The sequence below is a fragment of the Harpia harpyja genome, chromosome 1, assembly GCF_026419915.1.
Source record: "Harpia harpyja isolate bHarHar1 chromosome 1, bHarHar1 primary haplotype, whole genome shotgun sequence".
In the NCBI taxonomy this organism is placed as follows: domain Eukaryota; kingdom Metazoa; phylum Chordata; class Aves; order Accipitriformes; family Accipitridae; genus Harpia; species Harpia harpyja.
Window position 1 is genome coordinate 68,167,170 of NC_068940.1, and position 25,880 is coordinate 68,193,049.

The following is a 25,880-nucleotide window of genomic DNA, read 5'->3' on the forward strand; positions in this document are numbered from 1 at the left end:
CCGCTGTTTCTTTCTCGTTCTTAAAAAAAAAAAAAAAAAAATCAGGTGACTAACAGACTTGCTTTTGTCTGTCCATGGCTGATCTTAGCAAAAAGATAAATAGTAAATCCAGCCATAAGCAGAATGTCAGTGTTTTAATTTACCCTGTGCTTAAAATCAAAAGGATTTCTCATCTCCCCAAATATAGTGAGAAATCGTTATTTTAAAAAACTCTCAGATTTTGGGCTCTATTTCCTGGCACTTCTACACACCCATTCCCATGTGATGATAAACCTTTCCCCAATATAGCCCTTAAAAATTTAGTCTTAACTCCCCTTTTCTTTGATCAGAAAAATGGTAATACATTTTTTAACTCTTCTTGCTGTTCTTCTGTGTTGTTTTTTCTTTCAAATGAGATTAGGTATAGCACTACAACCATCACACATGACAATTTCAGAAGTCTTTTCTAAGAAAAGAAACTAACACCACCACCTCTTTGCCAATATTAACACTGGTCTCATAACAGCTTAAGACTTGTTACAGTCTTGTAAGGGAAGGTTGCAGTAAAAAAAACACACTCAGACACAAACACCTTTCTAACTATTGACTTTTCTGTTTTTGTTTTTATAAGAACATGAAGCATCAATCTTCCACTTAAAGTTAATAGAAAGTGGAGACATAACTCTTTTCTTGTCCCTTTGGAAAAAAAAAGTCTACTCCTTACGTATGAATCGGAAAAATAAACCCCGACAACTTCTGATAAGCTCTACTGAGTATATGCTGCCCTAGCAATGCAAAAGAACTGTAAACTCAGCTTTACTGACCAAATTAAAACCAAATCTGTGTCTTCTTTCTTTCAAAACACATCAGAGTAGCCAGAGCATAGCACTGGATATAGTCCAGAATACTTTATGGTTTATAATGTTCTCATTCCCCAGATAAAGTATGATACATTTAAATCCTTGAAATGCAAAATAAAGTATTTAATCATCAAATGGAAGATAAGACTCATATTGTTCTTTCAGCCATGAAGTTCAGGTGGTAACAAATAAAAGATATCACAAGTCCTTCCTGAGGCAGAGCTGGACATGGAGGAGGGGTGCTCAACACATGGTCAAGGGAGCCCATTGCAGCCTGCCAGCTCCCAGGGATTGTCCTTCTCAGGACACCTGAGAGGGTGACAGGAACTGGCTCATGGCCCAGGAGCTCTTTGACTGGTGCGAGCAGACTGCATCTTGATACCTCCCTGCTCTTATTCGAGGTCTCCAGCCCCGTGCTTGGCTGTAATTGCGCAGGTATAGGAGCTTTCTTGGAAAGTACATCCGTCACATACAAGTAGAACCACCATAATCTTCTTGTATAGTCAACTCAACCTGTCTACACTGAGTAACTCTGACAAGACCCAGAAGCATTATGCTCACTCCATAGCAGACAAGCTGTAGCATGAGAGAGACCATGAAATGCATCTCTTTCCAAATACCAAAATAAGCTGACCTGCTTTGGCCAGAAAGGTTGTACATTATTGACAAAAAATGTCTCAGCCTTGGTATTTTTCCTCATTTTTTCACAGCATTAATTTGTATCTCTTTGAAAGAACTGCCTTCACTTTTTTCCTCAGGTTATGCATTATCACAGCAGAATATGCATTAATTAAAACCACTAACTAGATTTCTCTCTGGTGTGATTAAATGCCCAACATGCTCTTGTATGGAATCATGTCCCAGTCTGATCATGGATCATTACCACAGAAAGTTTTCTTTACAAGTGTGCATGGACGCAAAAAAGAAATCTGATATCTAGCATTTCATTCATATTACATAGGAAAACTCAAGAGATTTATCTGTTTTTACCTAAGCAATCATAAAATTAGAGATTTAATAAAAGCAACCAGCACCTCTCAAATTTAACCCAGAACACAATATACTGACAATATGTGAATGATGTAGAGGGGCGAGGTAAAGTAGTCTGAGGGTTTAGTCCTGGAAACACATGCACACCTGAGTAACTTTATTCACAGAAGGTAGTTCTACCAAAACCCAATGTGACAGAGTTATCCTAAAGGCTGTGAGGCTGCAGACATGAACATCTTAGCAGCATTTCTGCAATTTTTTTTACTCATTGAGTACAGTAGCCATTGAAAAGATAAGAGTTCACCACTAGGGACAAGACCATAACCGTTCACTACTTTTTTACATCTTCACAACCACATTAGCTCCCTGCTCAAGGTTGTATTCTAGCCCCAACTACTTAATTGCCACTGCTGTCCTGTTTGCTTGCCATGTGGGGCTGTTAGGCTTAGGGGAAGATTGATTCAGACACATTGACTATCCTCTTCAAACAGTATAAATATGACCCTCTCAAGTCATGACATGCAGCAAACCTGACTGTCCACGTGAGCAAAAATAGGAAAGATAGTATAGATATGGCTATCTTTAAACACTTTGCAAGGAAGAGTTCTGAAGAAAAGCAGTGAGCTACAATCAGATAGCTCCAGATTTACATGGACAGTCAACCCTACAGTGCCTGCTATGTGGAAAAATTATATTTTTTAGGTTTATTTAATAGTGTAGTGTATATTTTTATAAATGGCTTTGCATAAAAAATGAGATTACTTCTTCTTTGCTCTTTTGAGGTCCAGAAGCAAGTATGAGCAATAAATAGACAAAATTTTTATTCTACTAACATTTTACTCAGAGGACTGGATAAGTTAGCAGAGTAGGACATTTTTATTTATTTCATTGTTTACAAAGCTGAAGTCAATCATGAGATGAAACAGCAGGTAATGCCAGCTCCCACCTAAGAAAATTTATCATAGAAATAATATCCTTCTGAACGTGTGAATTAGATTTCCTTTTGAACAACAAAAAAAAGGTAGAACAAGATGAATGGACTTTCCTCATTGCTAAGAAGTATGCAGATATGGACAGACTTAAAGAGATCCATGATGTTGCTCCATGGACAGGCTGGAGCACTGTGAAAAGGCGCAGTCAGGCTAACACTGTGACTTCAAACTACTTCTGGTCAGGCCCTTCCCTCCTCAAAAAAAAGAGAGAGTGACATATTCACATACCTGCATGATCTGTCCTACTGCTATATTCTGAAATCAGGCAGTGAAATAAACCTCCCCCGTTACCTTTCCTGTGTATTTCTCTAGGATGTCATAACTCAGCCACTTGGCCCAATCACACAGTGAGATGTTGTTACCTGGGATATCTTATAAGTACTAAACTCTTCCTTTTTGATCTTGGGTTCAACGAACCATTTGTTAAAGAATTTCTCCATCATTTATTAATCTTACAACTTTATCTGTGAAAGGCTTCCTGTAACAATTGCAATCAAGATTTTCTGTTCTTTTAATACAAGTCTTGAGAAACCCTCATCACTTGCATCATAAGGTAAGGAAAAGCACAGCAGAAAGTGTGCTCTTTGCATAGACGCCCATGAATAACCCACATGCCATAAAATAAATACAATGATGTCTACAGGAAACACAATGCTACTTAATCATATCCAGTATCATTAACACAAATTACATTTCATAGGCACTCCTCCAAATAAAAAAAAAAAAGCCAAGGAAATTCTGAAGGAGGCAATTGGGGTAAAGCAACACAAATGGATTCTGAATAAACACAAACCCCCCTTCAAAACCAGAGTGTATCGAAGGCTGGTATGAATTTTTCTAGGCTTTTAAAAACCTTTAGCTATCTTTCAGATATTATTCTCTAGGGGACAGCACACCAGCAGTTGTCAATAAAGAGAGAACTGGTAAAAGCCTGCTTTGGTATTAATGACAGAATAAAAGCACTACCATGGGCAATAGGCTGCAGGAGGTCTGTTGGTTGCATGACACATTCTTTCTGTTAACAACAACCAAATATTCACAGAACTATTAGCTGTATGGTGGATCCAGGCTAGCCTCTAGCCGCTTTTTTATTCTGTTAACTGATTAACTGATTCAGTAAGAAGATGTACTTAATGCACATACCAGATGAAAAGTTGTAAACATTATTACAAAATATTTTTTAAAAAGGGACCAATTTTATACAGAATCAACTGTATGGTTTTCATCATTTTAATATTCTGCCTTCAGAGAAAATTTGGCTTCAAACAGACAGAAAATTTATTACTACTGTTCCATGGATCAGAAAGACTTTTAAACAGTGGTGTACGTATGAGATAAGAAATCCTTAACCACATTTTGGGTTGCCGATTCTTCCATCATTAAGAAAAAAAAGGTAGAGGGGAAAAGATACGCAAAGACCACGAGAAGGAACCTTTTTCCACCTCCATTTTGGTGGTTGATGGGTGTACATTCCTAAATAAATAATTAAATCTTTTTTAGATGCCAGTACTTGGGCTTATCTCATAAAATTCATAATTAAAAAAAAATCCAAGTAGACACACCTTTCTTCAACTACTTCTAATAGACTGAGATTCAGCAGCACAACTCTGAAAGTGAACTGACTTTACGGTATTTCCCCATTTATTAATACTACTGCCTTCTCCCAGGTTTTACCGAAAAAATTACAGAATCTCTTATAATGAAGTAAAATATTCCAACTCAAAAATAACTATTTCATAATTGCGTAAAAATATGAGGGAAAATTGTCATTTTTATTATGCTACCAGATTTGAAACATGTTTATTGATTTAACTGAAGTGAGTGGTCATATGCAGTTCTTACAGAACAAAATGTAGTGTTGAATTTAAAGCTGGGTCATCACTTATTCTTTCAGTTGTTTTTTGATATGACTTTTATTTCCTGCAACAGATTGTATTTCCCACAGTGAATGCTAGCTCATGGCAAAATGATATGCTCATTTATCATTATGGACAAAAACATAACTGTAATAATACAGAGAATATTTGAAATATTTTTTAAAAAACCCTATAGCTTAAATATTTCCAATTATTTAAGTCACTGAGAAACTTTTCATTGACTTCAACAAATGTTAATGTTTGTCTTTCTGTCCAAGGATGTAGTATTTAAGGACATTATCTCACTGAACCTAAGGGTTTTCTTTTTTCCTTTAATTCCATTAATTTAATCACATACTTTACTTACTGATATTTTGTCCTCCAGAGTATTTGAGGAAGATTATTTGCAATCTGAGGTGATCATAATTTTGCTATCATTGATCTTTGCACAAATTAATTTAAAAAAAAAAAAGAATTGCACAGAAGTTGATGGTAAATTATAACCTTGCTCAATATATATAGGAAAATAGGAATATATACGCCTGAATAATTTCCATCCTATAATGAAAGCAAGTCTTTCAAAAATGAAGACTTGTTTTCTTAATATATTTATCTATGATTCAGAACCAGATCAGTCACCTATAAAAATGTTTTGTGGTCAGTGCAGCTTGTCCAGAGTTAAAACAGGGTGGGGAAATAGCTTTTTAAAAAAATTTAGTTTAAAGAGCTAAGACATATATAAGTTCAAAAACCTATAATGTCTGTGTATATGTTTCATGTGGTCATTGAAACACCCAGAAAGTAACTGATTATCTCTCAAGGAATGAGATTTTTAGACCATGAAGGTGACTGGTCATAAACCAAAACTGTTTTACAATTTTAATTATACAAGGTAGGATGGATGGTTGACAGTTGTAAAACTGTCTTTGCTACAGCTAGGCAAAACTCACCTATAATAGGTCTTATTATAGGACCTCAGAGTTGCTCTGAGGTGCTACAGCATGAACTACATTCAGCATAACTGCAATTACAGGTGAATACTGAAAATGGTCCAAGTGCCCTTACTTTTATTTCTGAACACAAAGTACATATGCAATATGCATTCTAGTCCTTATGGTCTCTTAATTAATAAAATGTAAGACACCAGGCTGTGTCTAGGCCTGTGAAAGTCTTTAAAGACATTTCTTCCTTTTCAGATTTTTTCCATAGAAATAAGACATTTATGTACAAAGGTTTCCAAACCCTCTACTGCCTCAAAAAAACCTACTTCTACCCCTCAAAAAAATGCTCAAAAAACCACCTGTCACACACACACAACTCTGAAGAGCTCTTCTAATTGGCAACACACCTTCTAAACATATTCCCTGTTTTTTCCATGCCTTCTGTTGTTAGTCTTACATGGTTGAGCTAGCAAACTCTAAAAGGAAAATCTGAAGATATTTTCCACTAAGTCTGCCATCAACCTAGTCCAACAAACAGAAAAGCACCAAAATGAAAAACAAAACAAAGCAAAACAAAAACCCCCAAACAAAAAAATTCCTCCCTTCCCTCTCTCCCCCCAGTTTGATAACTTGGTTTCTAAGGAAAATCTAAAGGCGATTGGATGAGTTTATCTAGAAACTGGTGAGTCAATAAACTATTTGGTTGCTAATGCATATATTCTCTCACCCTTCCAGGATATCCCAGAACACAGTCTGCTCCTCTGCATTTGCTCAAGAATCAGTTTGCTTTTCTTTTTCTCATTTTCACTCCACATATACCACAGTTTCCCCTCACCTCCAGAACATACCCTGTGCCTCTCTGAGAGTTGCTGGAATGGAACACCACTCACATTTAACACTTGGTTAAAAGCTAAAGCAATGGCCATAAAGATGACCACAAAGGTTCAAGGCTCAAATACAACTCATTTGCTTACACAAGAAGGTGGAAAGGGTAGAGGGAGAGCATCTATGTGCTCACATGTATCTGCAGGAACAGGGAGTAGAACGACAGCTCTATTTTTGTCCCCGCAGTGTTTACACTCTCATGCACTGACAAGGAGGAAAGCAGTTTCTCTTTACTGAGGGCAGGAGAGATGCAGACCCTTCCTACTTTGACGGTCAGCCAGGAGCAAAGTCATCCTGGAGAAGATGTAACTGAGTCATTGCAGAACAAAAGCTTCCCCAATACTTTCTTCCTTTGGGAAGTGGGAAAGTTGGGGTAAAACTGTGCTTCTATCCTACTTCCTCCATCGACAGAACTGCATGGCGCCCCACACATCCTGAAACAATTTTAACTGTCTTGAATATTGCATATCTAGGAGACTGTACATCCCCCTCTCAATATCCTGCCTCCTGACAGGTGTAAGGAGCTTTAAAATGAAAAGTTGTGCCCTGAATATTTGTTGCTGTAGCTTGAGCAATCACGAAGTAGCTGAGACAGTAATTAACCAGAATAAATCAAAGTGCACACTGCAGAATTTCTTAGAAGAGCCCATCCCTGCCCCCAGCAGACATTTTTTACATAAAAATCTGGAATGCAAAATGTTTGGCACATGGTATTTCACTTCTGGCACACTGGAAAGAACAACCCCTTCCTCCAACAAATGATGCATAATCAAAATAAATCTGTTTTCTTAGAAATTCATATAGACCTAAGGATTAATAAGAAGCCAGAAAAAGCTATCCAGTTAAACCATAACACTGCAGCTTAGTTTAATCCGTGGTGGGAAAGGGTGTAGTCCAGCTTTTAATTCACATGATTACTAGGGTAGAAGTGTCTTTGCCAACAGGCAGGCCAACCTGGCAAGGCAGCCTTCAAACTAGGAACAATATGGCGAGAAGATGATGACCAACAAACAAGTAAGGAAGTGGTGGGGTGGACTGACAACTGGCTGAACTGCTGGGCTCAGAGGGTTGTGATCTGCAGCATGAAGTCAAGCTGGATGGACTAGATTATGGACATAGCACTATGACTGAGGCATTCATACTATGGCAAATAGTGTTTAATTCTTCATTAATGACCTAGAAAATGGGAAAGAGTGCACTCTCAGCAAGTTTGTAGATCATACAATTTGGGAGTGAGGAGTTGTTACATCAGATGTTTGTGCTGCAAGAAGGTTCAGAGGGACCTTGACAGGCTGGAGAAATGAGCCAACCGGAACTTCATTGAGTTCAACAAAGGAAGGTGCAGTCAAACACTGGAACAGGCTGCCCAGAGAAGCTGTGGAGTCTCCATCCTTCATGATATTCAGCACACATCTTTAGACAGTCCTGGGCAACCTGTTTTAGCTGACCCTGCTTTGAGTAGGGGGCACTGGAGTAGACAACCTCCAGAGATGCCTTCCCACTTCAACTATCGCGTGATTCTGTGGTTGCTATATATTGCACACATTTTTATAATAATGCTGCAATAAAGTTGAGAAAATCTGTCCTAAGATAATTATTTTCAAACAAAGAGCTAAAAATTTTCTCAAAGAAAAAAACAACAAATAGAATAACAAAGAAGGCTAAAGGAAACTTTTTGGAATGAGTCAAATTCAACAGGGGAATTTTAGCAGTGATTATAACAGTAGAACTCTACATCTATATAACCCAAATTACTACATATTTGCATGCAGATTAGAGATCTAAAAATAGTCACAGACTAATTTAATTTCTTATTTCCCTCCCTGGATTTGTGTAATCTCACTAACTTTCAGCACATGTCCAAGTGTGGACATGGAAAGTTCATATGCAGAAACGAAAAAACACTGACACAGCCATACCATACTGGAGTCCAGATTTGAAACCTGGTATTTTCAGTTTAATCAGTTTTCCCACAAAAGGACAATGGAACTCTTAACCAGTTTACCAAAATGTAGCTCATCGGCAGTTGGGATGCTAAAATAAATCTCCCATAAAACTGTTTAAGAAACAGTTTCTGAAGGAATCATTGCGTTTATAAAAAAAGCCCTTTCCCTGTGTATTGGAAAGACCATTAATATGATTAAAGAGCCCAAATTTAGGAAGAAAAGCTGTTGAGTTGCTTTTCATAACAGTAAATGATTATAGGTATTATTAAGCAGATGGAAAATAGAGTGTATTTCTAAAATAAGCTTACAGGTAGGTGAAACATGTATTGTTGAAAGCAAATTACCAATATTGAAAAGTTGAGGCCTCTAAGAACATTGCAATTAAAAGGGATGAAGAGGTGGGGGAAGAGGATGGTAAATTAACTTAAAAAACCCAACCTAACCCAAACCAAAGAAGACATATGAGAGTTGCTGACTGTCACAGCACTTCTTAAAGAAAGCCAAAGTTCTCAGGCATGTGTTTTTATCTTTTTCTTATATGAAAGTCTTAGGACAAAGTCCGCTCTTCCTATTGGTTGATAGGGCTGATTTCACTGGAAACTTTTATTCAGAAGAAGTGCAGAAAAAAGTTCTGTTAAATTCATATTTACAATGAGACATTCAAAAGAAAAGGTCAGAGACGACATCTGCCATTTGGGCTGGGTAAAGGGAAATCAGGCAAAAGTGGACTTTTGCAAGGCACATTGGCACAAAGGAGCAACTGAAGTTGTGTGAAGAGGTGAGATAAAATAGATAAGAAAACGTTGGCAGAAAATCAAAGAGAAATCAACTCCTGAGGTCTGCAAAAGTAAAAAGACAATCCACAAGAAAAGAGAGGCCATAAAATCAGGAGGTAAAGCTCAGGAAGGTGTCACTGTGAAAGTACAAGGAGAACAAGATTTTACAGAGGAAGCAGATGATATCAAAGGTAGGAAAGAGGTGAGAAAGAATGAGTCTGGAGAAGGCTTTTGGAGGTGTAACCAGTGAGGGGGTATTACCATAGAGTGTTAGTGGAATACCAAGGGGTCCAGGGCAGACTTAGGAGAAAAGGAACATGAGGGAATTTTGTTAGATAAGATTTCTAAGGGGTTTAGAAATTAAAGGGAGATGGAATGTGACTATTAATGTTCCATACAAATTACAAAAGTCTGTCCTGTGCAGAACAGAGAAGAGAGAGACTGAAAGAAAAACATTAATACAACAGTCTTGCATGAGCAGAAGAGTTTCACGCTGAGCATGTTTGTATCCAAGTTCTCCTTCCCATACACAATCTAACCGCAAGACATATGCCAAAAAGGCAGTAGAAAACTGCGCATAATGGCAATTATCTTATAGCAAGACCTGGCTTTCAACTCCAAGTTTACAAGTTATCTGATTTTTGAAAGGACAAATTCAGTAATCTTTGAAAAAGTAAAATTATGGTTTTAGCAATATTAACTATGAAAATAATAACTAGCAATATGTATCAATCACTTTGCAATGGATGTTTATCACCGAACAGTAAAAAACATCTTTAATACCTTTAGACAAAGTGCAAACTCAATTTTCTGTTAATAAGAGGTGCATCCTGCATGCCTGATAGTAGTTTTGGTCTAAGTAAAGAAGAACCAATTACTTCTAGAAGTTAAACATTCTGAAATTTCAGATACTGAATCAGTTGCTTAGATTGTACTGGGAATGCTTTTCTGACAATAGTGAGATGATGTTCACCACTGGTGCACTAGTGAATCACTCTGCATAGGAAGAATTTGAATGTTACTCAAAGCGCTAACATACTATTAAATTTACTTTTATATAGCCAGGTAGATTTACATAAAATTAAAATGTTGGAATTGTTTGTAAATATTTTGAATAAATGGTTAAATCCTGTTTCTTATCTCACTATATTATATAAAACAGTGTATTTGGCAAAGCCCCCACTAAGTACTACTTTCTGTTGCCATGATGCAAACAAGTATCACCATAGCATAAAATGATTGCCATGGTTTTAAAATTAGTATAAAGGGAAGGAACAACCAAGTTTTAGGATTGCACTCTAAGGAGTACCTCGCAAAAGACAGCCAAATGTCAATATTCATAAGCTTATAGCAATGGAATAGGCATTTGCCAGTGTAATGTACCTCTGCATAAGTGCATTCCTCTGTCAGTACACAGTAGAAGGAGTATTAATTTTTAAATGTGCAACTGCAAACATGAGTTAAAATCTGCTTAGATTTACAATTTGACATGAAACCACATCAAAAGCTGAAGATCATTTTAATCCATACTAAAATAAGCATACAGCTATAAAGTGTTTATCAGATAAACAATAGCTGTTGTTTTACAAATAATCAGTGACATACCTATTTGAAGTCTTCACTGGCATACTAAATGTGATTTCTCACTGAGTGTATTCTGAAAATTTGCATCTCTCATAAAGTAAATCAATAGCCTTTAGAGCACAGATTTCTGATAATCTATTCTACTTGGCCCCACATATCATGTTTTAATAAATTACTTGCCTAAAACTTTTGTAAGACTAACATTTTCTGAGGCTTAAGGAGAAACTAGATAAAATACGGTTTATATTTTAACTATTTGACTTCGAGGTGAAGTAATTGGTTGAAATTAGATGTAAGGAAAAGCTGCAAAATGTACTTGTATACTACTTCAAAGCCTTTCTTCAGTCTTCCAGCTCAGAAATTCTCAAATATGTTTGCTGCAAAAGTGAAGGATGCAAAAAACCACCCTCCATTATTCAGGGCTTGAAAAGTAAGACAAAGGTGAAATTACTTGTCCAAGTATACAGAAAAGGCAGACATTGTTAGCATAAATGTTGATTTACAAATATTCAGCAGCAGAGGGAAGGGTAATATTTTCTGTTTTAAATTACTAAAATGTTGTAAAAGAATGCTGAATTACACTTCTCTGTAACTGAAATATAAAAATGTTATTGAAAAGCTAATATTTAAAATCAGAAAAAACTGAATATTAATTGTTCCCCTGCTTCAGAAACCGACAGGGAGAAAAAGGAGTTCTAAGGCCATATCTATATTGTTTCTGAGATATGCAGAGATCAAATGGCTATCACAGAGTAAAAAATTTAAATAAAACCCAGAGTAGTGCCAGATTGGAAAATTCAATAGTATGGAAATTTTACAGAATTCTGAACATTTTTCTGTCTACAGATAAACTTTTTCTAGACAGTTCCTCTGAGACCGAAAAATTGCAACCCTAAAGTCTTGGTTCACTATGCCCTTACAAAATATAAACCTGGAATAAGTTTACTGCCTTTGCTACACAACACAGGTCAATGCTGACTGCATAACCTCCATCCCCCCACACTGTCTTTGCTTTGTGTTAGCAGAATTTAGCAAAACTTGACTATACTATACAGTCAAAATTATTTTAAGGCAGCTGTGAATCATTAGCATGACATAATCTTTTTCCAAATTCATGAGAGAATCCTTGCGTTGTTTCCCTTCAGAAGCAAATAAATGTGTGAATGTATTTTTTATACTATTGGATATTCCTAAAGACATAGTAAATTTTATAATTTCATATAATGTAATGAAAATTTGATGACACAAGAATAGTCATGCTTCTCAATAGGCAAAATAATTTCTAAAGTTGTATGTTCTGCTTATGAAAAAACATGAAAAAATGCATTCGTTCATCTCTCAGCCAGGCTGAAATCAGGTTCACAAAAGGAATGTTTGAAAAGGTCTAGCTTTTCCAAAATGTACCTCTGAAAATCCAGAAAGTAAATAAATTAAATCATGGTACATTAAACCAAATTTAATTTTGAGGACAAAGTACTCTGTCCCCTGGATTCCATGTTTACAGAATATGGAGCAATATGTAAATAAAAAAATTGCAAATAAGAACTTCAACAGATTATTTATCCTTCCATGTCATGTATTAATTTCTTCTTTGGAAAGCTATGAGGTCTCTATATTGAAGTGTACATGAGAGAGAGAGGTCATGTGGGTGTGACTCAAAAACTTATCAATGTTGGTTCTTATCAAAGTTGTTGCAATTCACACAAACCTTCCTTTTTGTCTTCTGCAGCAATCTTCACTTTTGTGTCTGTTATATCTTTAAAAGAGGCCAGAAAGAGTACTACATCTCCTTTTTCATTCTTTATAGGAACAATATCCAGTAGGCACCAGAATGAAGACCCTGCAAGGATAAAGAATGAATTTAATTCAAACAGCTGTCTTTTAGCAGAGAGAAGAAAAAAAAAAAAAGTGAACTACTAAATCTACAACTAATGTAATTCTAAAAAAAAAAAATCTTATTTAGGAGGTTAGTAGTCAGGGAATCACAGATGTTCAGCTTGTATAAATCTCTTTGCATCATTGGCTGAAGCTCAGTAATACTGCTTTCTCTAGAAGCAAGGCATTAATTTAAATGCAAAATTTATCTACAGGGATCATTAATAGAGTTTAATGAAGCTGCCTACTCCTCTGAAACCATGCTTTCCTTTGAACTCTCAACTGATGTTGCTTATTTTACTGGAATAGCTTTCACTTTGTTAACTTGACATCTGAAGCTTCCATGTTTACTATAGAATCATTCTGCCTTAATCATCTGACTTGATACTCATTAAAACCTCTTGACAGAAGACCTGATAGTCAGAGCATCATTCCACTAATTCAAAGATATTTAAACTAATCAGACATCAGACTTAAAATAGAAATAGAATTAACTCCTTGCATCTTACAGATGGTGAGATTTATAATACCACAAATCATCTGTAAAATTAATATCAGCTATATTCCTTACTGTCTATAATGTTTACCTTGCTAAGACTTAAGTTAGACAATGCTGAGTCTGACAACCTTTCTCTGCCTACACCTGCTACATAATTATATGGCTTAAAATAAATTGTTACTGTTGTCACTGATTGTGTCACATGTCCTGTTTGCAAGGTACGTTGTTAATTTCCAATGATATCATTCATAATTTTGCTGTTAATGCAGACCACTCAGAACAGAAGATAGTGAATGCCTAGATGCTGATAATGCACTGGAAGTATAGCAGAGATCCTGGCAGACATCCTAGATCCCAGTCCCATCCATTCTGAGATAATTCAGCCCAGTGCCAGGCTTTTGTCTTTTTCAGGTTTTGGGTATCAGCACTAACTACCTCCACCCACCATCAGCTTACTAATATTATTTATAAGATAAATAAGTACTGCTACAGAATTACTTTTTTAGTTTTAAATTTCTTTTTTCGACATGTCTTTACACTTCCACAGTCATGTTCCTTCCCAACATACAATTTTTGGCATTCATTTACAAGCACAAGTCTACTTTCATTCATAAAAAGAAACAGGAGTATTTCCCTGCACCACTGCTGCCACAACTGACTAATGCCAAATGATCAGCTGAGCTTTGGAGGGGTCCTTAGGAAGAGCAAGCATATTAGTCACTTCCCACTCTATTTGCTGTCTTCTGAACTCCGCAGTTTTGAAAATGAACTGGAGACACCAAGATCACAATTCAGCTTTCTAATTTAAATTTTTAACTTGAAGTTCCCTTGACCGCCTGTTGCAGGCTGTAGGCAAGCATGGGAAGTGAAACAGCAGCTTCCCTTTTGAAGGACCACCACAGTTGAAGGTACAAAGGTATGCTTTGAAGGAAATTCATCTGGTCATCTCCATCCTGGGCAAACTTTCCAAGAGGCAGACAGGCAGCTTTGAAAGTAACATTATTAGTTCAGTCATCAGGTAACGCTTCCACTTAAGGTATTTAAAGAAGGGACAAGGAGAATTGGGAACAGGAGGTGTCCTGTTTTCAGCTGGGATAGAGTTAATTGTCTTCCTAGTAGCTGGTACAGTGCTATGTTTTGAGTTCAGTATGAGAAGAATGTTGATAACACTGATGTTTTCAGTTGGTGCTAAGTAGTGTTTAGACTAAAGTCAAGGATTTTTCAGCCCCTCATGCCCAGCCGGCAAGAAAGCTGGAGGGGCACAAGAAGTTGGCACAGGACACAGCCAGGGCACCTGACCCAAACTGGCCAACGGGGTATTCCATACCATGTGATGTCAGACCTAGTATATAAACTGGGGGGAGTGGGGGCGGGGGATTGCCGCTGGGGGACTAGCTGGGTGTCGATCGGTGGGTGGTGAGCAATTGCACTGTGCATCATTTGTACATTCCAATCCTTTTATTATTGCTGTTGTCATTTTATTAGTGTTATCATTATAATTATTAGTTTCTTCTTTTCTGTTTTATTAAACCGTTCTTATCTCAACCCGCGAGTTTTACTTCTTTTCCCGATTTTCTCCCCCATCCCACTGGGTGTGGGGGGGGAGTGAGTGAGTGGCTGCGTAGTTCTTAGTTGCTGGCTGGGGTTAAACCACGACAGGAGGAAAGACGACTGGAGAAGGAAAGAAAAGTCATGGGAAGAAGCAGACTGGCTTTATATTGGGTTTAAATATTCTCATTTTGAGGTTGAAGACAGAGCAAGCAAAGAAGCCCCTTTAAAAGAAGGCAGAACTGATGTCAGAAGCAAGGTATTTCTACTGTTCCTTCTTCCATTTCAGTTATCCATTCTTAATTCATTTTTTGTACACATTTGAGTCTTTTATCAAAACTTCTGGGAAAAACTGCTCAGTGGTGTTACTGTCAGAAATGTTATAGAGAGCCACCACCCTATCAATCTGAAGTGATGCATTCAAAGAGAAGCAGCATTAAGTAATTTTACTTTCCTGCTTAAAAATAGAATCACAGATCTCTAAAGAATATTATTATAACTCTTAGACCGGCCAAATTCTTACTTGAAAAATTACACTCTGCCTGGCAGCATTCTAGCAGTAGTTTCAATTGGACAAGAAGTCACTCTCGACTCCTTCTAAACAACACCAATAACCACAATAGTCTTTTAAACAGCTCTTTTAATCAACTCCAGGAGTAGAAGCATATCTTACTCTTTTCGATTGTTTCATGTCTTTTCTACACACACATACAAATTAGTCATTAAGGCTTGTTCAAACATGTCCAAACAACCCTAACTCAGTTATGCTAAGAAGCACATCTGGTAATATTATCTGAAAAGATAGATTTGCAGGTTTAAGGAAGTTATTGTAACATGGTTCATCATTAGAAATAGAGACCAATCCATTTAATGTTTCATGTTTTAATGTATTTGCTCTTTTGTATAATCAAAGTGCATTTGAATTCTTTGCAGGTGAACACTGGTCACTGAAAATGTTCCACATCCTGTCACCATTTAATGTCATTTGCTGTTTCTCTTCAATCGTATTTTCTCTCATCATCTGTTGTCATTCTCCTCCTTCTCTTCCTCTGTAACTATGCCTGGAAATATTGTGACTAAGCAAAGAAAATATGCACAAAAAATGGTATGCACCACTAAGGAAAACACATATCCAATACATGCACAGGCTACTTCTCTCCTGAAGAATTCCAGGCTACTGCCCTGCATGGTGGAGCTGCCAGTCTTGGCATTACTTATACACTCAATCTTCAGAAGTCCTAAGCTGAGCTTGTTGGTTTGTTTTTTTGCCTTTACTCTGAAAGGAGCAAATGAATATGAAGTACTCTTCAGGACTCGAGGAGATGATCCAGTTTTGGTCAGTACTAGGTCAATACGTGCTTGCACTCTGCCAAGAACAGAAGTGTGCTATCTTTCACTATTGAGGAGACTTCTTGGAAAAATATACTGATCCAGTGCAATCTGTTACATAGTTTTTACTGAAAGCCAGCATCATATAATTCTATAAGCCAAAAGAAGAACTTTCTATGCATCAAGAAAAGTAGTGCCCTATTTTGTTACAGTTCTTTTGAGTGCACTTGTCTGTGAGACAGAAATTCCTTCCCTGCTTCAGATGGTGCATACAAAGGTCTTCTGTATTGTCAAGATCCTATCAAAGAAATTTCTTTTGGAGGTTTATTTATATACAGACTCTCTTTATTGCTCCAAGCCACCACTTTTGGAGAAAGAGTAATCTTTCTCTTGCATTATGAACTGAAGATTCAAAATATATTTTAATATCCTCAAGGCTTATATAAGCACATCACAGGGAAGGAAAAAAGAGACCAAATGAAGCATAATCTTATCACAAAGCAATTTGGCTATAGTCCACCTTTTATATATACATAAAAAAGAGAGTGCTTTATGGTCAGTCTCTCAACCACCCTTTCTACCTTTCCTCGCTCTGACCGCTAGAAGCCTGTCCTTAGACTGAAATCAAAATAAAGGTCAACAGACCAAGGAATTTAAAAGGGAGATTTTATACAAAACCATGCCATCAGAATGCCAATAGCCTTCAGAGCCAAGCATTCCTTTCACTAGAAAATAAGGCATGCTTAAACCAAGGAACAGACTCAGACCATTAGCCCTATTGATGAGCTGTGTGTACTCACCATACAAGAATACTTGCTCAATCTTTAGTCTTGCCCAACCTAGACGAAACCCAATGAAATACTGAGAATGGAAATCTTTGGTGGATATTTGGGTATTGCAGAGGTATCATAATATAGAAATGGAATGGGTTTATTGACAACCAACTTCTTTAATTCTTTAACAAAATAATTAAATTCTGTACCCATCTGGTCAAAATTTTAGTTGAGCTTTTCTGCAGTAAGTATCTTCTTAGCCACACATATTCCTTTGAATTACTTAGAACCAGTGATACTGACGCAAAGCTATGTTCTCCTTTTGCTTTTGACAGCCTGGGAGTAGTTTTGTCCAGGCAGAGAAGCTTAAGGCTTCCATTTTTTGCCATGTGTCAACCATCAGTGGTCATATCCACTTCCAGACCATCACTGCCACAGGACTTTGCTTACCACACCACTCTCCAGACACTGAGCCAGTTTGCATTGCCCCTTCCATCACTCAAGGGCGGGAAATAACAAATGAACAAATTCCTGTGATTTACCTCCACCTCTCTGTGGTGAGAGGAAGAGGGCTTAAGATGCAGAGCTCTTTCATGAAGCTCTGCATCTGCACATAACATACCAGACTAACCAAATGTAATGTTTCATAGTCTAAGAAACCAAGTACCTGAAGTAAAAAAGGAAGTTTAAATGTTTTGCATATTAGATATACAAGTCTTGTGGCATGAAACAAGCACTCTTCAAGGAATAATTATCATGATACATATGCATAAGAGGGCAGAACTAGGCTGCACAAGACATCATAAATCTGACCCATTTCTTTATGTTTCGGTACTTGACTTAGTAAACTGAATGTTCTTTTATGTAGATGCAAATCAAGCCTTAAAAAAAAAATTAAAACACACCACCCTATTTCCAGCAATTTATTATGTAAAAGGCAAAGATAAAAATATTTTCTTGTAGATAGCTGTAATAACTTGTCAACAAGGTTGATGCTAAATCTTCAGCAGTACAACAGTCTCATTGACAGAGTCACTAATTGTTAGAAAAATAAACCTGCTGCTGGATACCTGATATTGCCAGAGAAGTTTTAGCCTGATCATTTCCACTTTTCCACCACAGACTCCAAGACTGACAGACCAGGACACCAAAAACTTTGCCTCTCTTTCATTAGCTTATCCAAAGATTCCCAGCATCACTGATAACATTTTGTTTTGAATGTTCTGTGGTTTTGACAAGATGTCAACATTTTGTTGAGGAGAGCAAAGTGCAAAGAAGAAAACAATGCTTAAAAAAAAAAGCAACTGAACTAAACAGAAAAGGAATGGAGCTGAAAGAAGTATAGCTATAATTAGAGTACTTTCTCTCTTGTAAATATCACAACTTTGACAATGATCAATTAATACAGCTAATGCAAGATTTTGCTGCTCTAAGCAAATAAGAACCTCATTCTTCTCCATCATCTCTGCAGAAATCACATGTATGTATTAACAAAATCTATCACTTTTTTCCTTGAATTCTGCTGCTGTAGATGACAACCTGTGTGCTATATCCTAGTGACAGTCTTTGGTCTGACAATATCACAGGAAAACTAACAAGAACACATGTGGGCTATCAGGTAATAGTTATATGGTCACTGATGGTTGTGCTAACACTTTCATAGGAGTAGTAAAGAAGGCTCAAGAACTTGTTTCCCCAAGTTCTGTATGGTCAACAGATCATGCTTGTATCCTACAAGCAAATCTCCCTACAGGTTTTAACAGCCAATGTAAATCCATTCCAAAATATCTTAAACCAGAATACAGTGGTATCCCAAGAACTTGGAAGAGGAAAGGTGATATGTAAGATACCTTAACAAAGTAAAAATTGCATTTCAGTATGAATAAGTAGGTAAGTGTTAAACCTGTGGAGCTGATTTAGAAACTTCCATTAAAAATAGCTCTGCATCCCTCTGTATAGGCTATGGAGTACCACATGAAATTATTCAAATCTATCACATCTCATCAGAGAATGTGCAAATCCCCCCTCCATGTGTTTCCACCCTCTTTTTCTGTGCCCATCTTCAACCTATGTTCTGTTCCCTCTACTGCCAGGTAACTCAGTGACTCATTATGTCATGTTGCCCAGCGTGTCTAACATTTTCTGCCATCACTGCCATGATGGAGAGAGGGAAAGGATGTTCTAAGAGGAGACACTTCAGCACAGCAAACTCCTATCCTTGCCTCCCCTGCAAAGTGCCAACGTTAAGCAGAGAGAGGCTTAACTCACCACCTCAGAGTCTCCGTTTATTATGATGTGGACACAGACTGCCTCTGTTATGGTAGCTCCTAGTTCGAGAGCGTGACTTATCCAACCTTGGTGTTCTTTACATTTTCTGTATGCAACACAGTACAGTCTGCAGCGCACATTTTATGCAAACTAATTTATGAGCTCCAGCACATCTACATTTCAGCTTTGTTTACTCAGCTTTCCTGTCTCTCCTTTTATAACTCCACTATCTTTCCTACTTAATGAAACTGCATTTCAAAATCCTCTAGTTACATTTGAGTTTTCATTGAGCAAAAGCAGAGAAGCTAAGCAATGCCTATTAAAGCTATGTGATATACACTGTCCTTATGTGTACTACTTTCTTTTTGTCTGCTCTAATTTCCTTTTCCTATCTTCATCCAGATTAGAAAAGAAAACTGCATAAAGGAGATAAATACTTCCCTGATGTAATAATACATTTACAAGGTTACATTTATAACAATTAGCAAAATACACAGGATTCTCCAAAAATGCAGTTAAGTGAATGAAATGCATTCTGTTTAAATGCAAAAAACTTCAGGGCAGATTCATAAATATTATCAGTCTGCAACTTTTCCTCCATCTTCAATGATCATTACTCTGTCACGGTCATAATAGTACGAGGCATTCAGCATTTGTCAGCTAACTCCTAGGAAAGTACTGACTGACACAGTCTATTTATATAAATAAATTTCCAATATCTATAGTTAAAGTGGAAAAAAAACCCCAAACAAACAAGAAAACAAAACCAGCAAAACCCAAAACAGAATATTGTTTCTTCAATATCTTTGTATTGATGTTTCAGAAATAGTCAGGTTCAATCCTTCCTGAGCACTCTAGTCTTTACTTTCTTGAGTTGAATTCTGCTTTTTTCATTGCTTTGAGTTGAGCAATCCCAAAATGAGCAAATTTTGCTTTCCCTTGATTACTGTATTTTTGAAATCTATTGTTAAAACTGTGTTTACAATCTATGGTCCTTATTCCTTTTGGATTTTCAGAGCTTCTAATCCAACATGTAGATGTAATCACAGCAGTAAATACGATTTCCCAGTCTACTGAGGGATGTACTTTTGTCCCTTGAAAAAAAAAGCAAGAAATTTTCTTAAGCAAGGATGAGCTCTCATATACAGGTATGTATGTATATGTGCATATATATTTAAATATATATGCACATATACATATCAAAAAGCATGTACTTATACACATGTTTTTTTCATTTCTCTCAGTTTCTCCCTATAAGCTACCTAACCTTTTTAAAATTGTGTCTGATGTTTTGACATCCGGAGGAGTTGTAGCCCACATCCATCTAAACACACCTATGTTTTCAAATGACATTATTGTGCTTTTAAGCTCATTATTTTATTCTTTTAAAAAGAAGCTTCAAAGATGACGTGAAATTTCCTGTAAGCAAAAACACAGCAATACCAAAACAGACCACTACACTTATAAAGAAAATTTTCCACTTTTTCTGTTTCAAATAACAAGTGATAACAATATAAATGAAAATATCTTCGTGCAAGATATTTTTGTGACCCTGATTCTGGTGTCTCTGGCAGTGGCAACCCCTAGAAACAGAAGGTCTGGAGTCTGTAGAATGAGAGGTCTGCCAGCGCTGGGAGAGGTGCTGGTCACAGCTTCACACTTATTCATATAGCTTTCAACAGGCATTACATGGAGAAAGAGGGGATTCTGCTGGTTAGTTGTCCACTTAGACTGCAAAGCTCCAATTTAGAAACTGATCATTTATTTTCCACTGCTTTTTCCACAAGGTTAGGTCAGAGAAGTTTTTTGCTTAATGAGAATATCAGTGCTTCTATAGTTCCTGTCTATTATTTTAGTTTTATCTGTTAACATTAATCAGCAGTTTTCAGCAAGTTTGAGGATTTTCTGTTGAGGCCGTGACTCAAGAACTTTAACCTGCACTTGACTTGCTGCCCATCAGCACCTTTCTGTAAGGAAGGGGCTAAAGCTGGGACCTGAGAAGGGGTCAAATTGTGGATCTGGATTGATACTTCCATCCTGTCAGGTTTATGGTTGTTGTACAGAAGGGTTTTGAAACACACACTGAGGAATTACATAACACTGTAGAGAGGATTAATCTTCCCAGTTCACCACTTGAATCCATGTGAGCACATGCTGTAAACAGACTCTGAGACTGCCCACTGAAAAGAATTATAGTAACCCTACCAGTTGGAAAGGAGTAGGTTTTAACCTTTTAATTACTTAACTGCTTTATAAAAACAGACTTCTTTTGCAATTCCGTAGCCAAATCAGTGAGAGGGTTCAATAGACAGTGCTGACATGAGCCTCTTGCCGCTCTTCCAAAAAACTATGGAGCTAACGCAAGAACTCATTGCAATTGTCAGCACAGGAGGAGGCAATTAGTCTGCACCATGATCCAGGTATGTGGATTTGGGCATCATGAACAAAATAAGGAAATGTCAGCAGAAAGGAGGCAGGTAGTCATCAGGAGAAATAGTACTTTGATCTTTCTTTAACTAAAGAACGGCCTAAGTCATGGTGAAGCACAGGGACACAAGTCAGCTTTTAGCTAAAGCTTGATTTAAAACTCATAAAAATAAAAGGTAGCCTATCAGCAGCCTCAATGTGGCCATAAAATTGTGAGAAAATTTGAAGGGAAGAGTGACCAGTCTGATGTAGTACAAACATCCCACTGCAAAATAAATAAGTCCATCTCTTCCTAAAAATGGTTGTGTAAAAAGTAGCATAATGAAATATATCTTAAAAAAATTAAAAACTGCATACAGCATTACTAACAGCCATTCCTAAGTGCAGCTGGAAGCCCAGGGTGCCTGCATGGAAACACTAATCTGTAATCATCTGTAAGCAGTGAAGGACCCATCACTTTGTAACAATGCAGTAAGCAGCAGGAAACTCTCATACAGATTTATTTACTTATCAATGTGCTTCTAGGAGAACAAGTCTTTTCTTAGTGAATTACGCTTTAATAAATCATGTTGCTATTGAAAGAAGCTATTAGCCAATGTCACCGCGAGTGCCATCAAAACAAAGTATCAGCGCTGCCAGTTAGTAAGCAGCAGTCTTGTTGAAGTCTCATTAAATTACAGCAAAAGATCTCAGATGTTTTAGATCACATTGCACACAGGGGATTTTACTGTTTGTTTGTTTGGGTTTTTTTTTCTTCTAACTGGAGTTCATCCCCTTGCATCTCCTTGCAGGCTTTCACTGACCGCTTCACTCAAGGCTCTGCAGACTTTAAGCCACGGCTCTCCAGAGGAGCAGAAGTCTGCCCCGCCTTCCTCTTCTGCTGCAGAAGCTGGGACTGTCTCTAAAACATCTACACACTTCAAGGCTACACACTACCTTTCATCAGAGGCCGTGGGTCAATCAAATGAAGTGTTTGGAGAGAAAAGGAGCCAAAAAATTGCCTCTTCAGTGAAACAGAGGAAAATAAGGACATGCCTTCTGCCTACATCCACAACTATACTGCTTTTCAAGATAAAGATTTCCCCAAGATCAGTGAAACTTCCTAATGCCTACTGAGCTACATGGAAGGGGGGAAGAAAAAAAAAAAAGAGAAAAAGGAGAAAAGAGAAAAGAAAAAAAGAAAGAAAAAGAAAAAAGAAAAAAGAAAAAAGACAAAAGAAAAAAGAAAAAAGAAAAAAGAGTATGCTTTTATAAAGACACAAATTATCGTTTATGGCTCATGTAATTGCAATTAGATATTGCCATCAGATTAATTTTTCAGTGTTGCCTGCTCTTTTTATTCCCCTCGTCCTGTATTTTGTACTATAATTTAGATAATGTGAGCAAACCAACCACAAAAGCTTTTTAGCTTTCTTATTTTTAGACCACGTTTTTAAGGCAGAGCAACAGTAAGGTCACATTGCAATGAAGTAGCCTGCCAAGCAACTTGTCAAGGGACTTCCTCTACATTAGTAACTAGACATCACTAGCAAATTGATGTCTCTGTACGGAAGGTTTGTTGGTTTTTTTTCAATTAGAAAATTCTAATAAATGCCTCTTCTCTAACTGCTGGGCTTAACATTTCCCAAAGACATGGTGGATTTCAGGAGATTGTTAAAGCAGGGAGTCAGTTCATATTAAAAAGGTACCATACAATTCCCATGTTTCAAAATGCTACAGGATATTTTCAGACAACCATTAAAAGTATTTTTTTAAACTTCCTGTTGGAAAAAAGGGATACCATTTCTGCAACAAGAAAATACTTTTAGTAGAGAAGAAAAGCTTTAAGAAAACCTAATTTTCTTTCATTTTAAGGGAAATTAATGTCTTAAATTTCTTTATAATTAATCAAGTCTTCTATAATTTTAAATAAGATTAAACTCATCATCTAAACCCAGGTTTCTTTGTTTGCTTAACGCAAGTCATGCATTAATTGCAAATAAAGTAATGGAGCCTTTGTTATCCTGTAGCCACATTATTCAACTGCAACCATGGCAGAGGCTATAGATGATGTCTCATGGCTTGAGGCTTATTTCATTTGCCTGTGGCTGTCATTGCTGCTCTTGTGAGAACACTGTTGCACCTAGACTTCAAATGGCCATTTTCCTGATGGTATCCAGTAACTCAGTAAGAGGCTCTGACTTTCACCCTTTCTCCATTCATATTCTGCTAATCTGAAAAAATACGTTGGTCCTGACCTTCCAGATCAGGCTACAGAGTTATTAAAACACATATTCTCCTACACTGATAAGAAGAGCCAAAATACCTCCATTTAATCATATTGACTCTTAAAATTAAAAAATTAAGAAAATAACTATATCATGCCTTCCTGACCTTACAAGTTACCAAATCTTTAGGGGCCAAGAACTACAAGCCACATGCCAAAGTGTTTAAATCAGTTTACACCTAGAAGATGACAATGTCCCTTGAGTCCCTGTGGTCTATCACAGATGAAGCAAACTCTGCTTGCAGCCAAGGCCTAAGGCAATTTGTAATGCTGGTCCCAGCAACACCCACTTGTTCCAGTCCTCTTACAGCAGGGATTTTTAATTGTCCACAAAAGCCTGCACAAACAGCCCCGTTGCTGGGCTGCACAGATACAACAGACACCACAGTGAAGCCTCTCAAATGTCCATAAGTCAGAAGTGGCCATCACTGACTACACGGTGTTTCATGCAAGTTACACATACACAGAAAGATGCCAATTTTCTTTCAGTGAAGGAAGTTTGTAGGACTACTGCAGGTCTTAAGAGGGTGCGTGTAAGAACAGACCTCTTTTTAGATACTACAAACTGATTTTTGAGACATAGGAAATTAGTCTGATGGGGTAATAAGGAAACCAATGCATGACTTTCTCAGCAGCTGAAGATGGAGAACTTAGACTGGACTAAGCCAATGATTATAGGGCTTATTGTAGCATCATCTTAGGCTGTAACAGAAAAGGAAAAAATCCATGCTGCTGCTTATTTGTACTTCAGTTTGGGGGATTGTGAAGACCTCATTTAACTACATGTACTTGCTATTGACAAAGTTCTGCAGTGGTCTGGCAGGGAGAAAAAGAAGGGTTTGTCTAAATGTAGTTCCTCAGCATAGTGTCCATCTGCTTTCAGATTACTCTAAAAAAGACATCCAGGGAGTGAGTTCTTTTCTCACAACTCACTTGAATTCGAAAAGGTTACTTTGTATTGCCATTATCATAACTGACAACTTAATTTGTTGCAGATGTTTTGAAGAAAGTGTAGAAATAGTAAGAGAAAAAAATAGTCATTTAAAAAATCAGTTCCTAAGCTATATAATTTTAAAACTTTCTGAAGAAAGAAACAATCACAAAATTCCTTGTCCTTTAAGAGTTTCCTTTTCTGTTTGTCTTCAAAACCCAATATAGCTCTGACAAAAAAAAAAGTTAGAAACTGACTGAGGAACCAAAATAAATACTGAAACTATCATGAAAAGTGTATTTTGAGTGGGATTTTCAAAAGACATCTCTCTCTGAAGCAGCTGTTGCTGCTGCCATAGTTCTAACACTGCTCTGTGCTAACATGGCAGAAAACATGCTGGATGAGAAGGTACACCCAGTTGATCCTATTCTAAGGATTTGTTAAAATGCCAAAAGGAACAGATAAAAGTTCCTATCCACTTCTAGTCATTCCAGGTGGATTGTTTTCCAGTTTGGTCAGAGTACAACTGCTGAAGATCATCCTTTCATTAAGATCCAAACCCAAATGACAAAGACAATGAAATCCTGCATTTCATCCCACAGTCGGGTAATCCATCTTGCTTAGCTCCCTACCCAACTCCTTGCACGTCACTCTTACTTGCTGCAGTGTCAGCTCAGAGCAGTCTGGAACTTCCATGAAATTGCATGTTAGTTGCTGGGGTTGCTTTAGTGATAACAGTCATTCCTTTAACTAACAATTACTGAGCAGAAGTGCTATGTGAATTCTTAAATGATGGTTAAGTAACTGTGAAAGGCCCCATATTCAAGCTTACTAAATTCAGATCAAAACTAGTAAAAGCTTTAAGTCCCAAGATTGAATCACTACTTCTTTAGAATGAACAATCTAATTTAATGATAAAAACTAAATCAGTTTTAAACTGAGTTTAAATCAAATTCAAAATATCAAAAGATGTGGCAATTAAGAAATCAACCCAAAAGATGAGACACACATGGAAAAAACCCATGATTAACTACGAATTTCAACCTTCGACATCTTATGTCAAATCCAGAAGAGGAAACCAAGAATAAGTTATTGTGTTCATACATTCATTTCCCTCATAGTCATTTCTTATCATAATGTTGTACTCATTATCAA

At 37.0% G+C, this 25,880-nt stretch overlaps 1 protein-coding gene across 7 annotated transcripts in view; it reads right to left on the reverse strand.

Moving 5' to 3' along the window:
• KCNH8 (potassium voltage-gated channel subfamily H member 8) overlaps positions 1–25,880 on the reverse strand; it is a 212,389-nt gene that overhangs the window by 115,012 nt on the left and 71,497 nt on the right. For 6 of the 7 annotated variants that reach the window (XM_052798498.1, XM_052798541.1, XM_052798526.1 and 3 more), the window contains exon 3: positions 12,518–12,649. The exons of the other annotated variant lie outside the window; for it this stretch is intronic. In XM_052798498.1, coding sequence (XP_052654458.1) covers positions 12,518–12,649 — 132 coding nt within the window. The remainder of the gene's footprint in view (positions 1–12,517; positions 12,650–25,880) is intronic. 7 annotated transcript variants of the gene reach the window in all.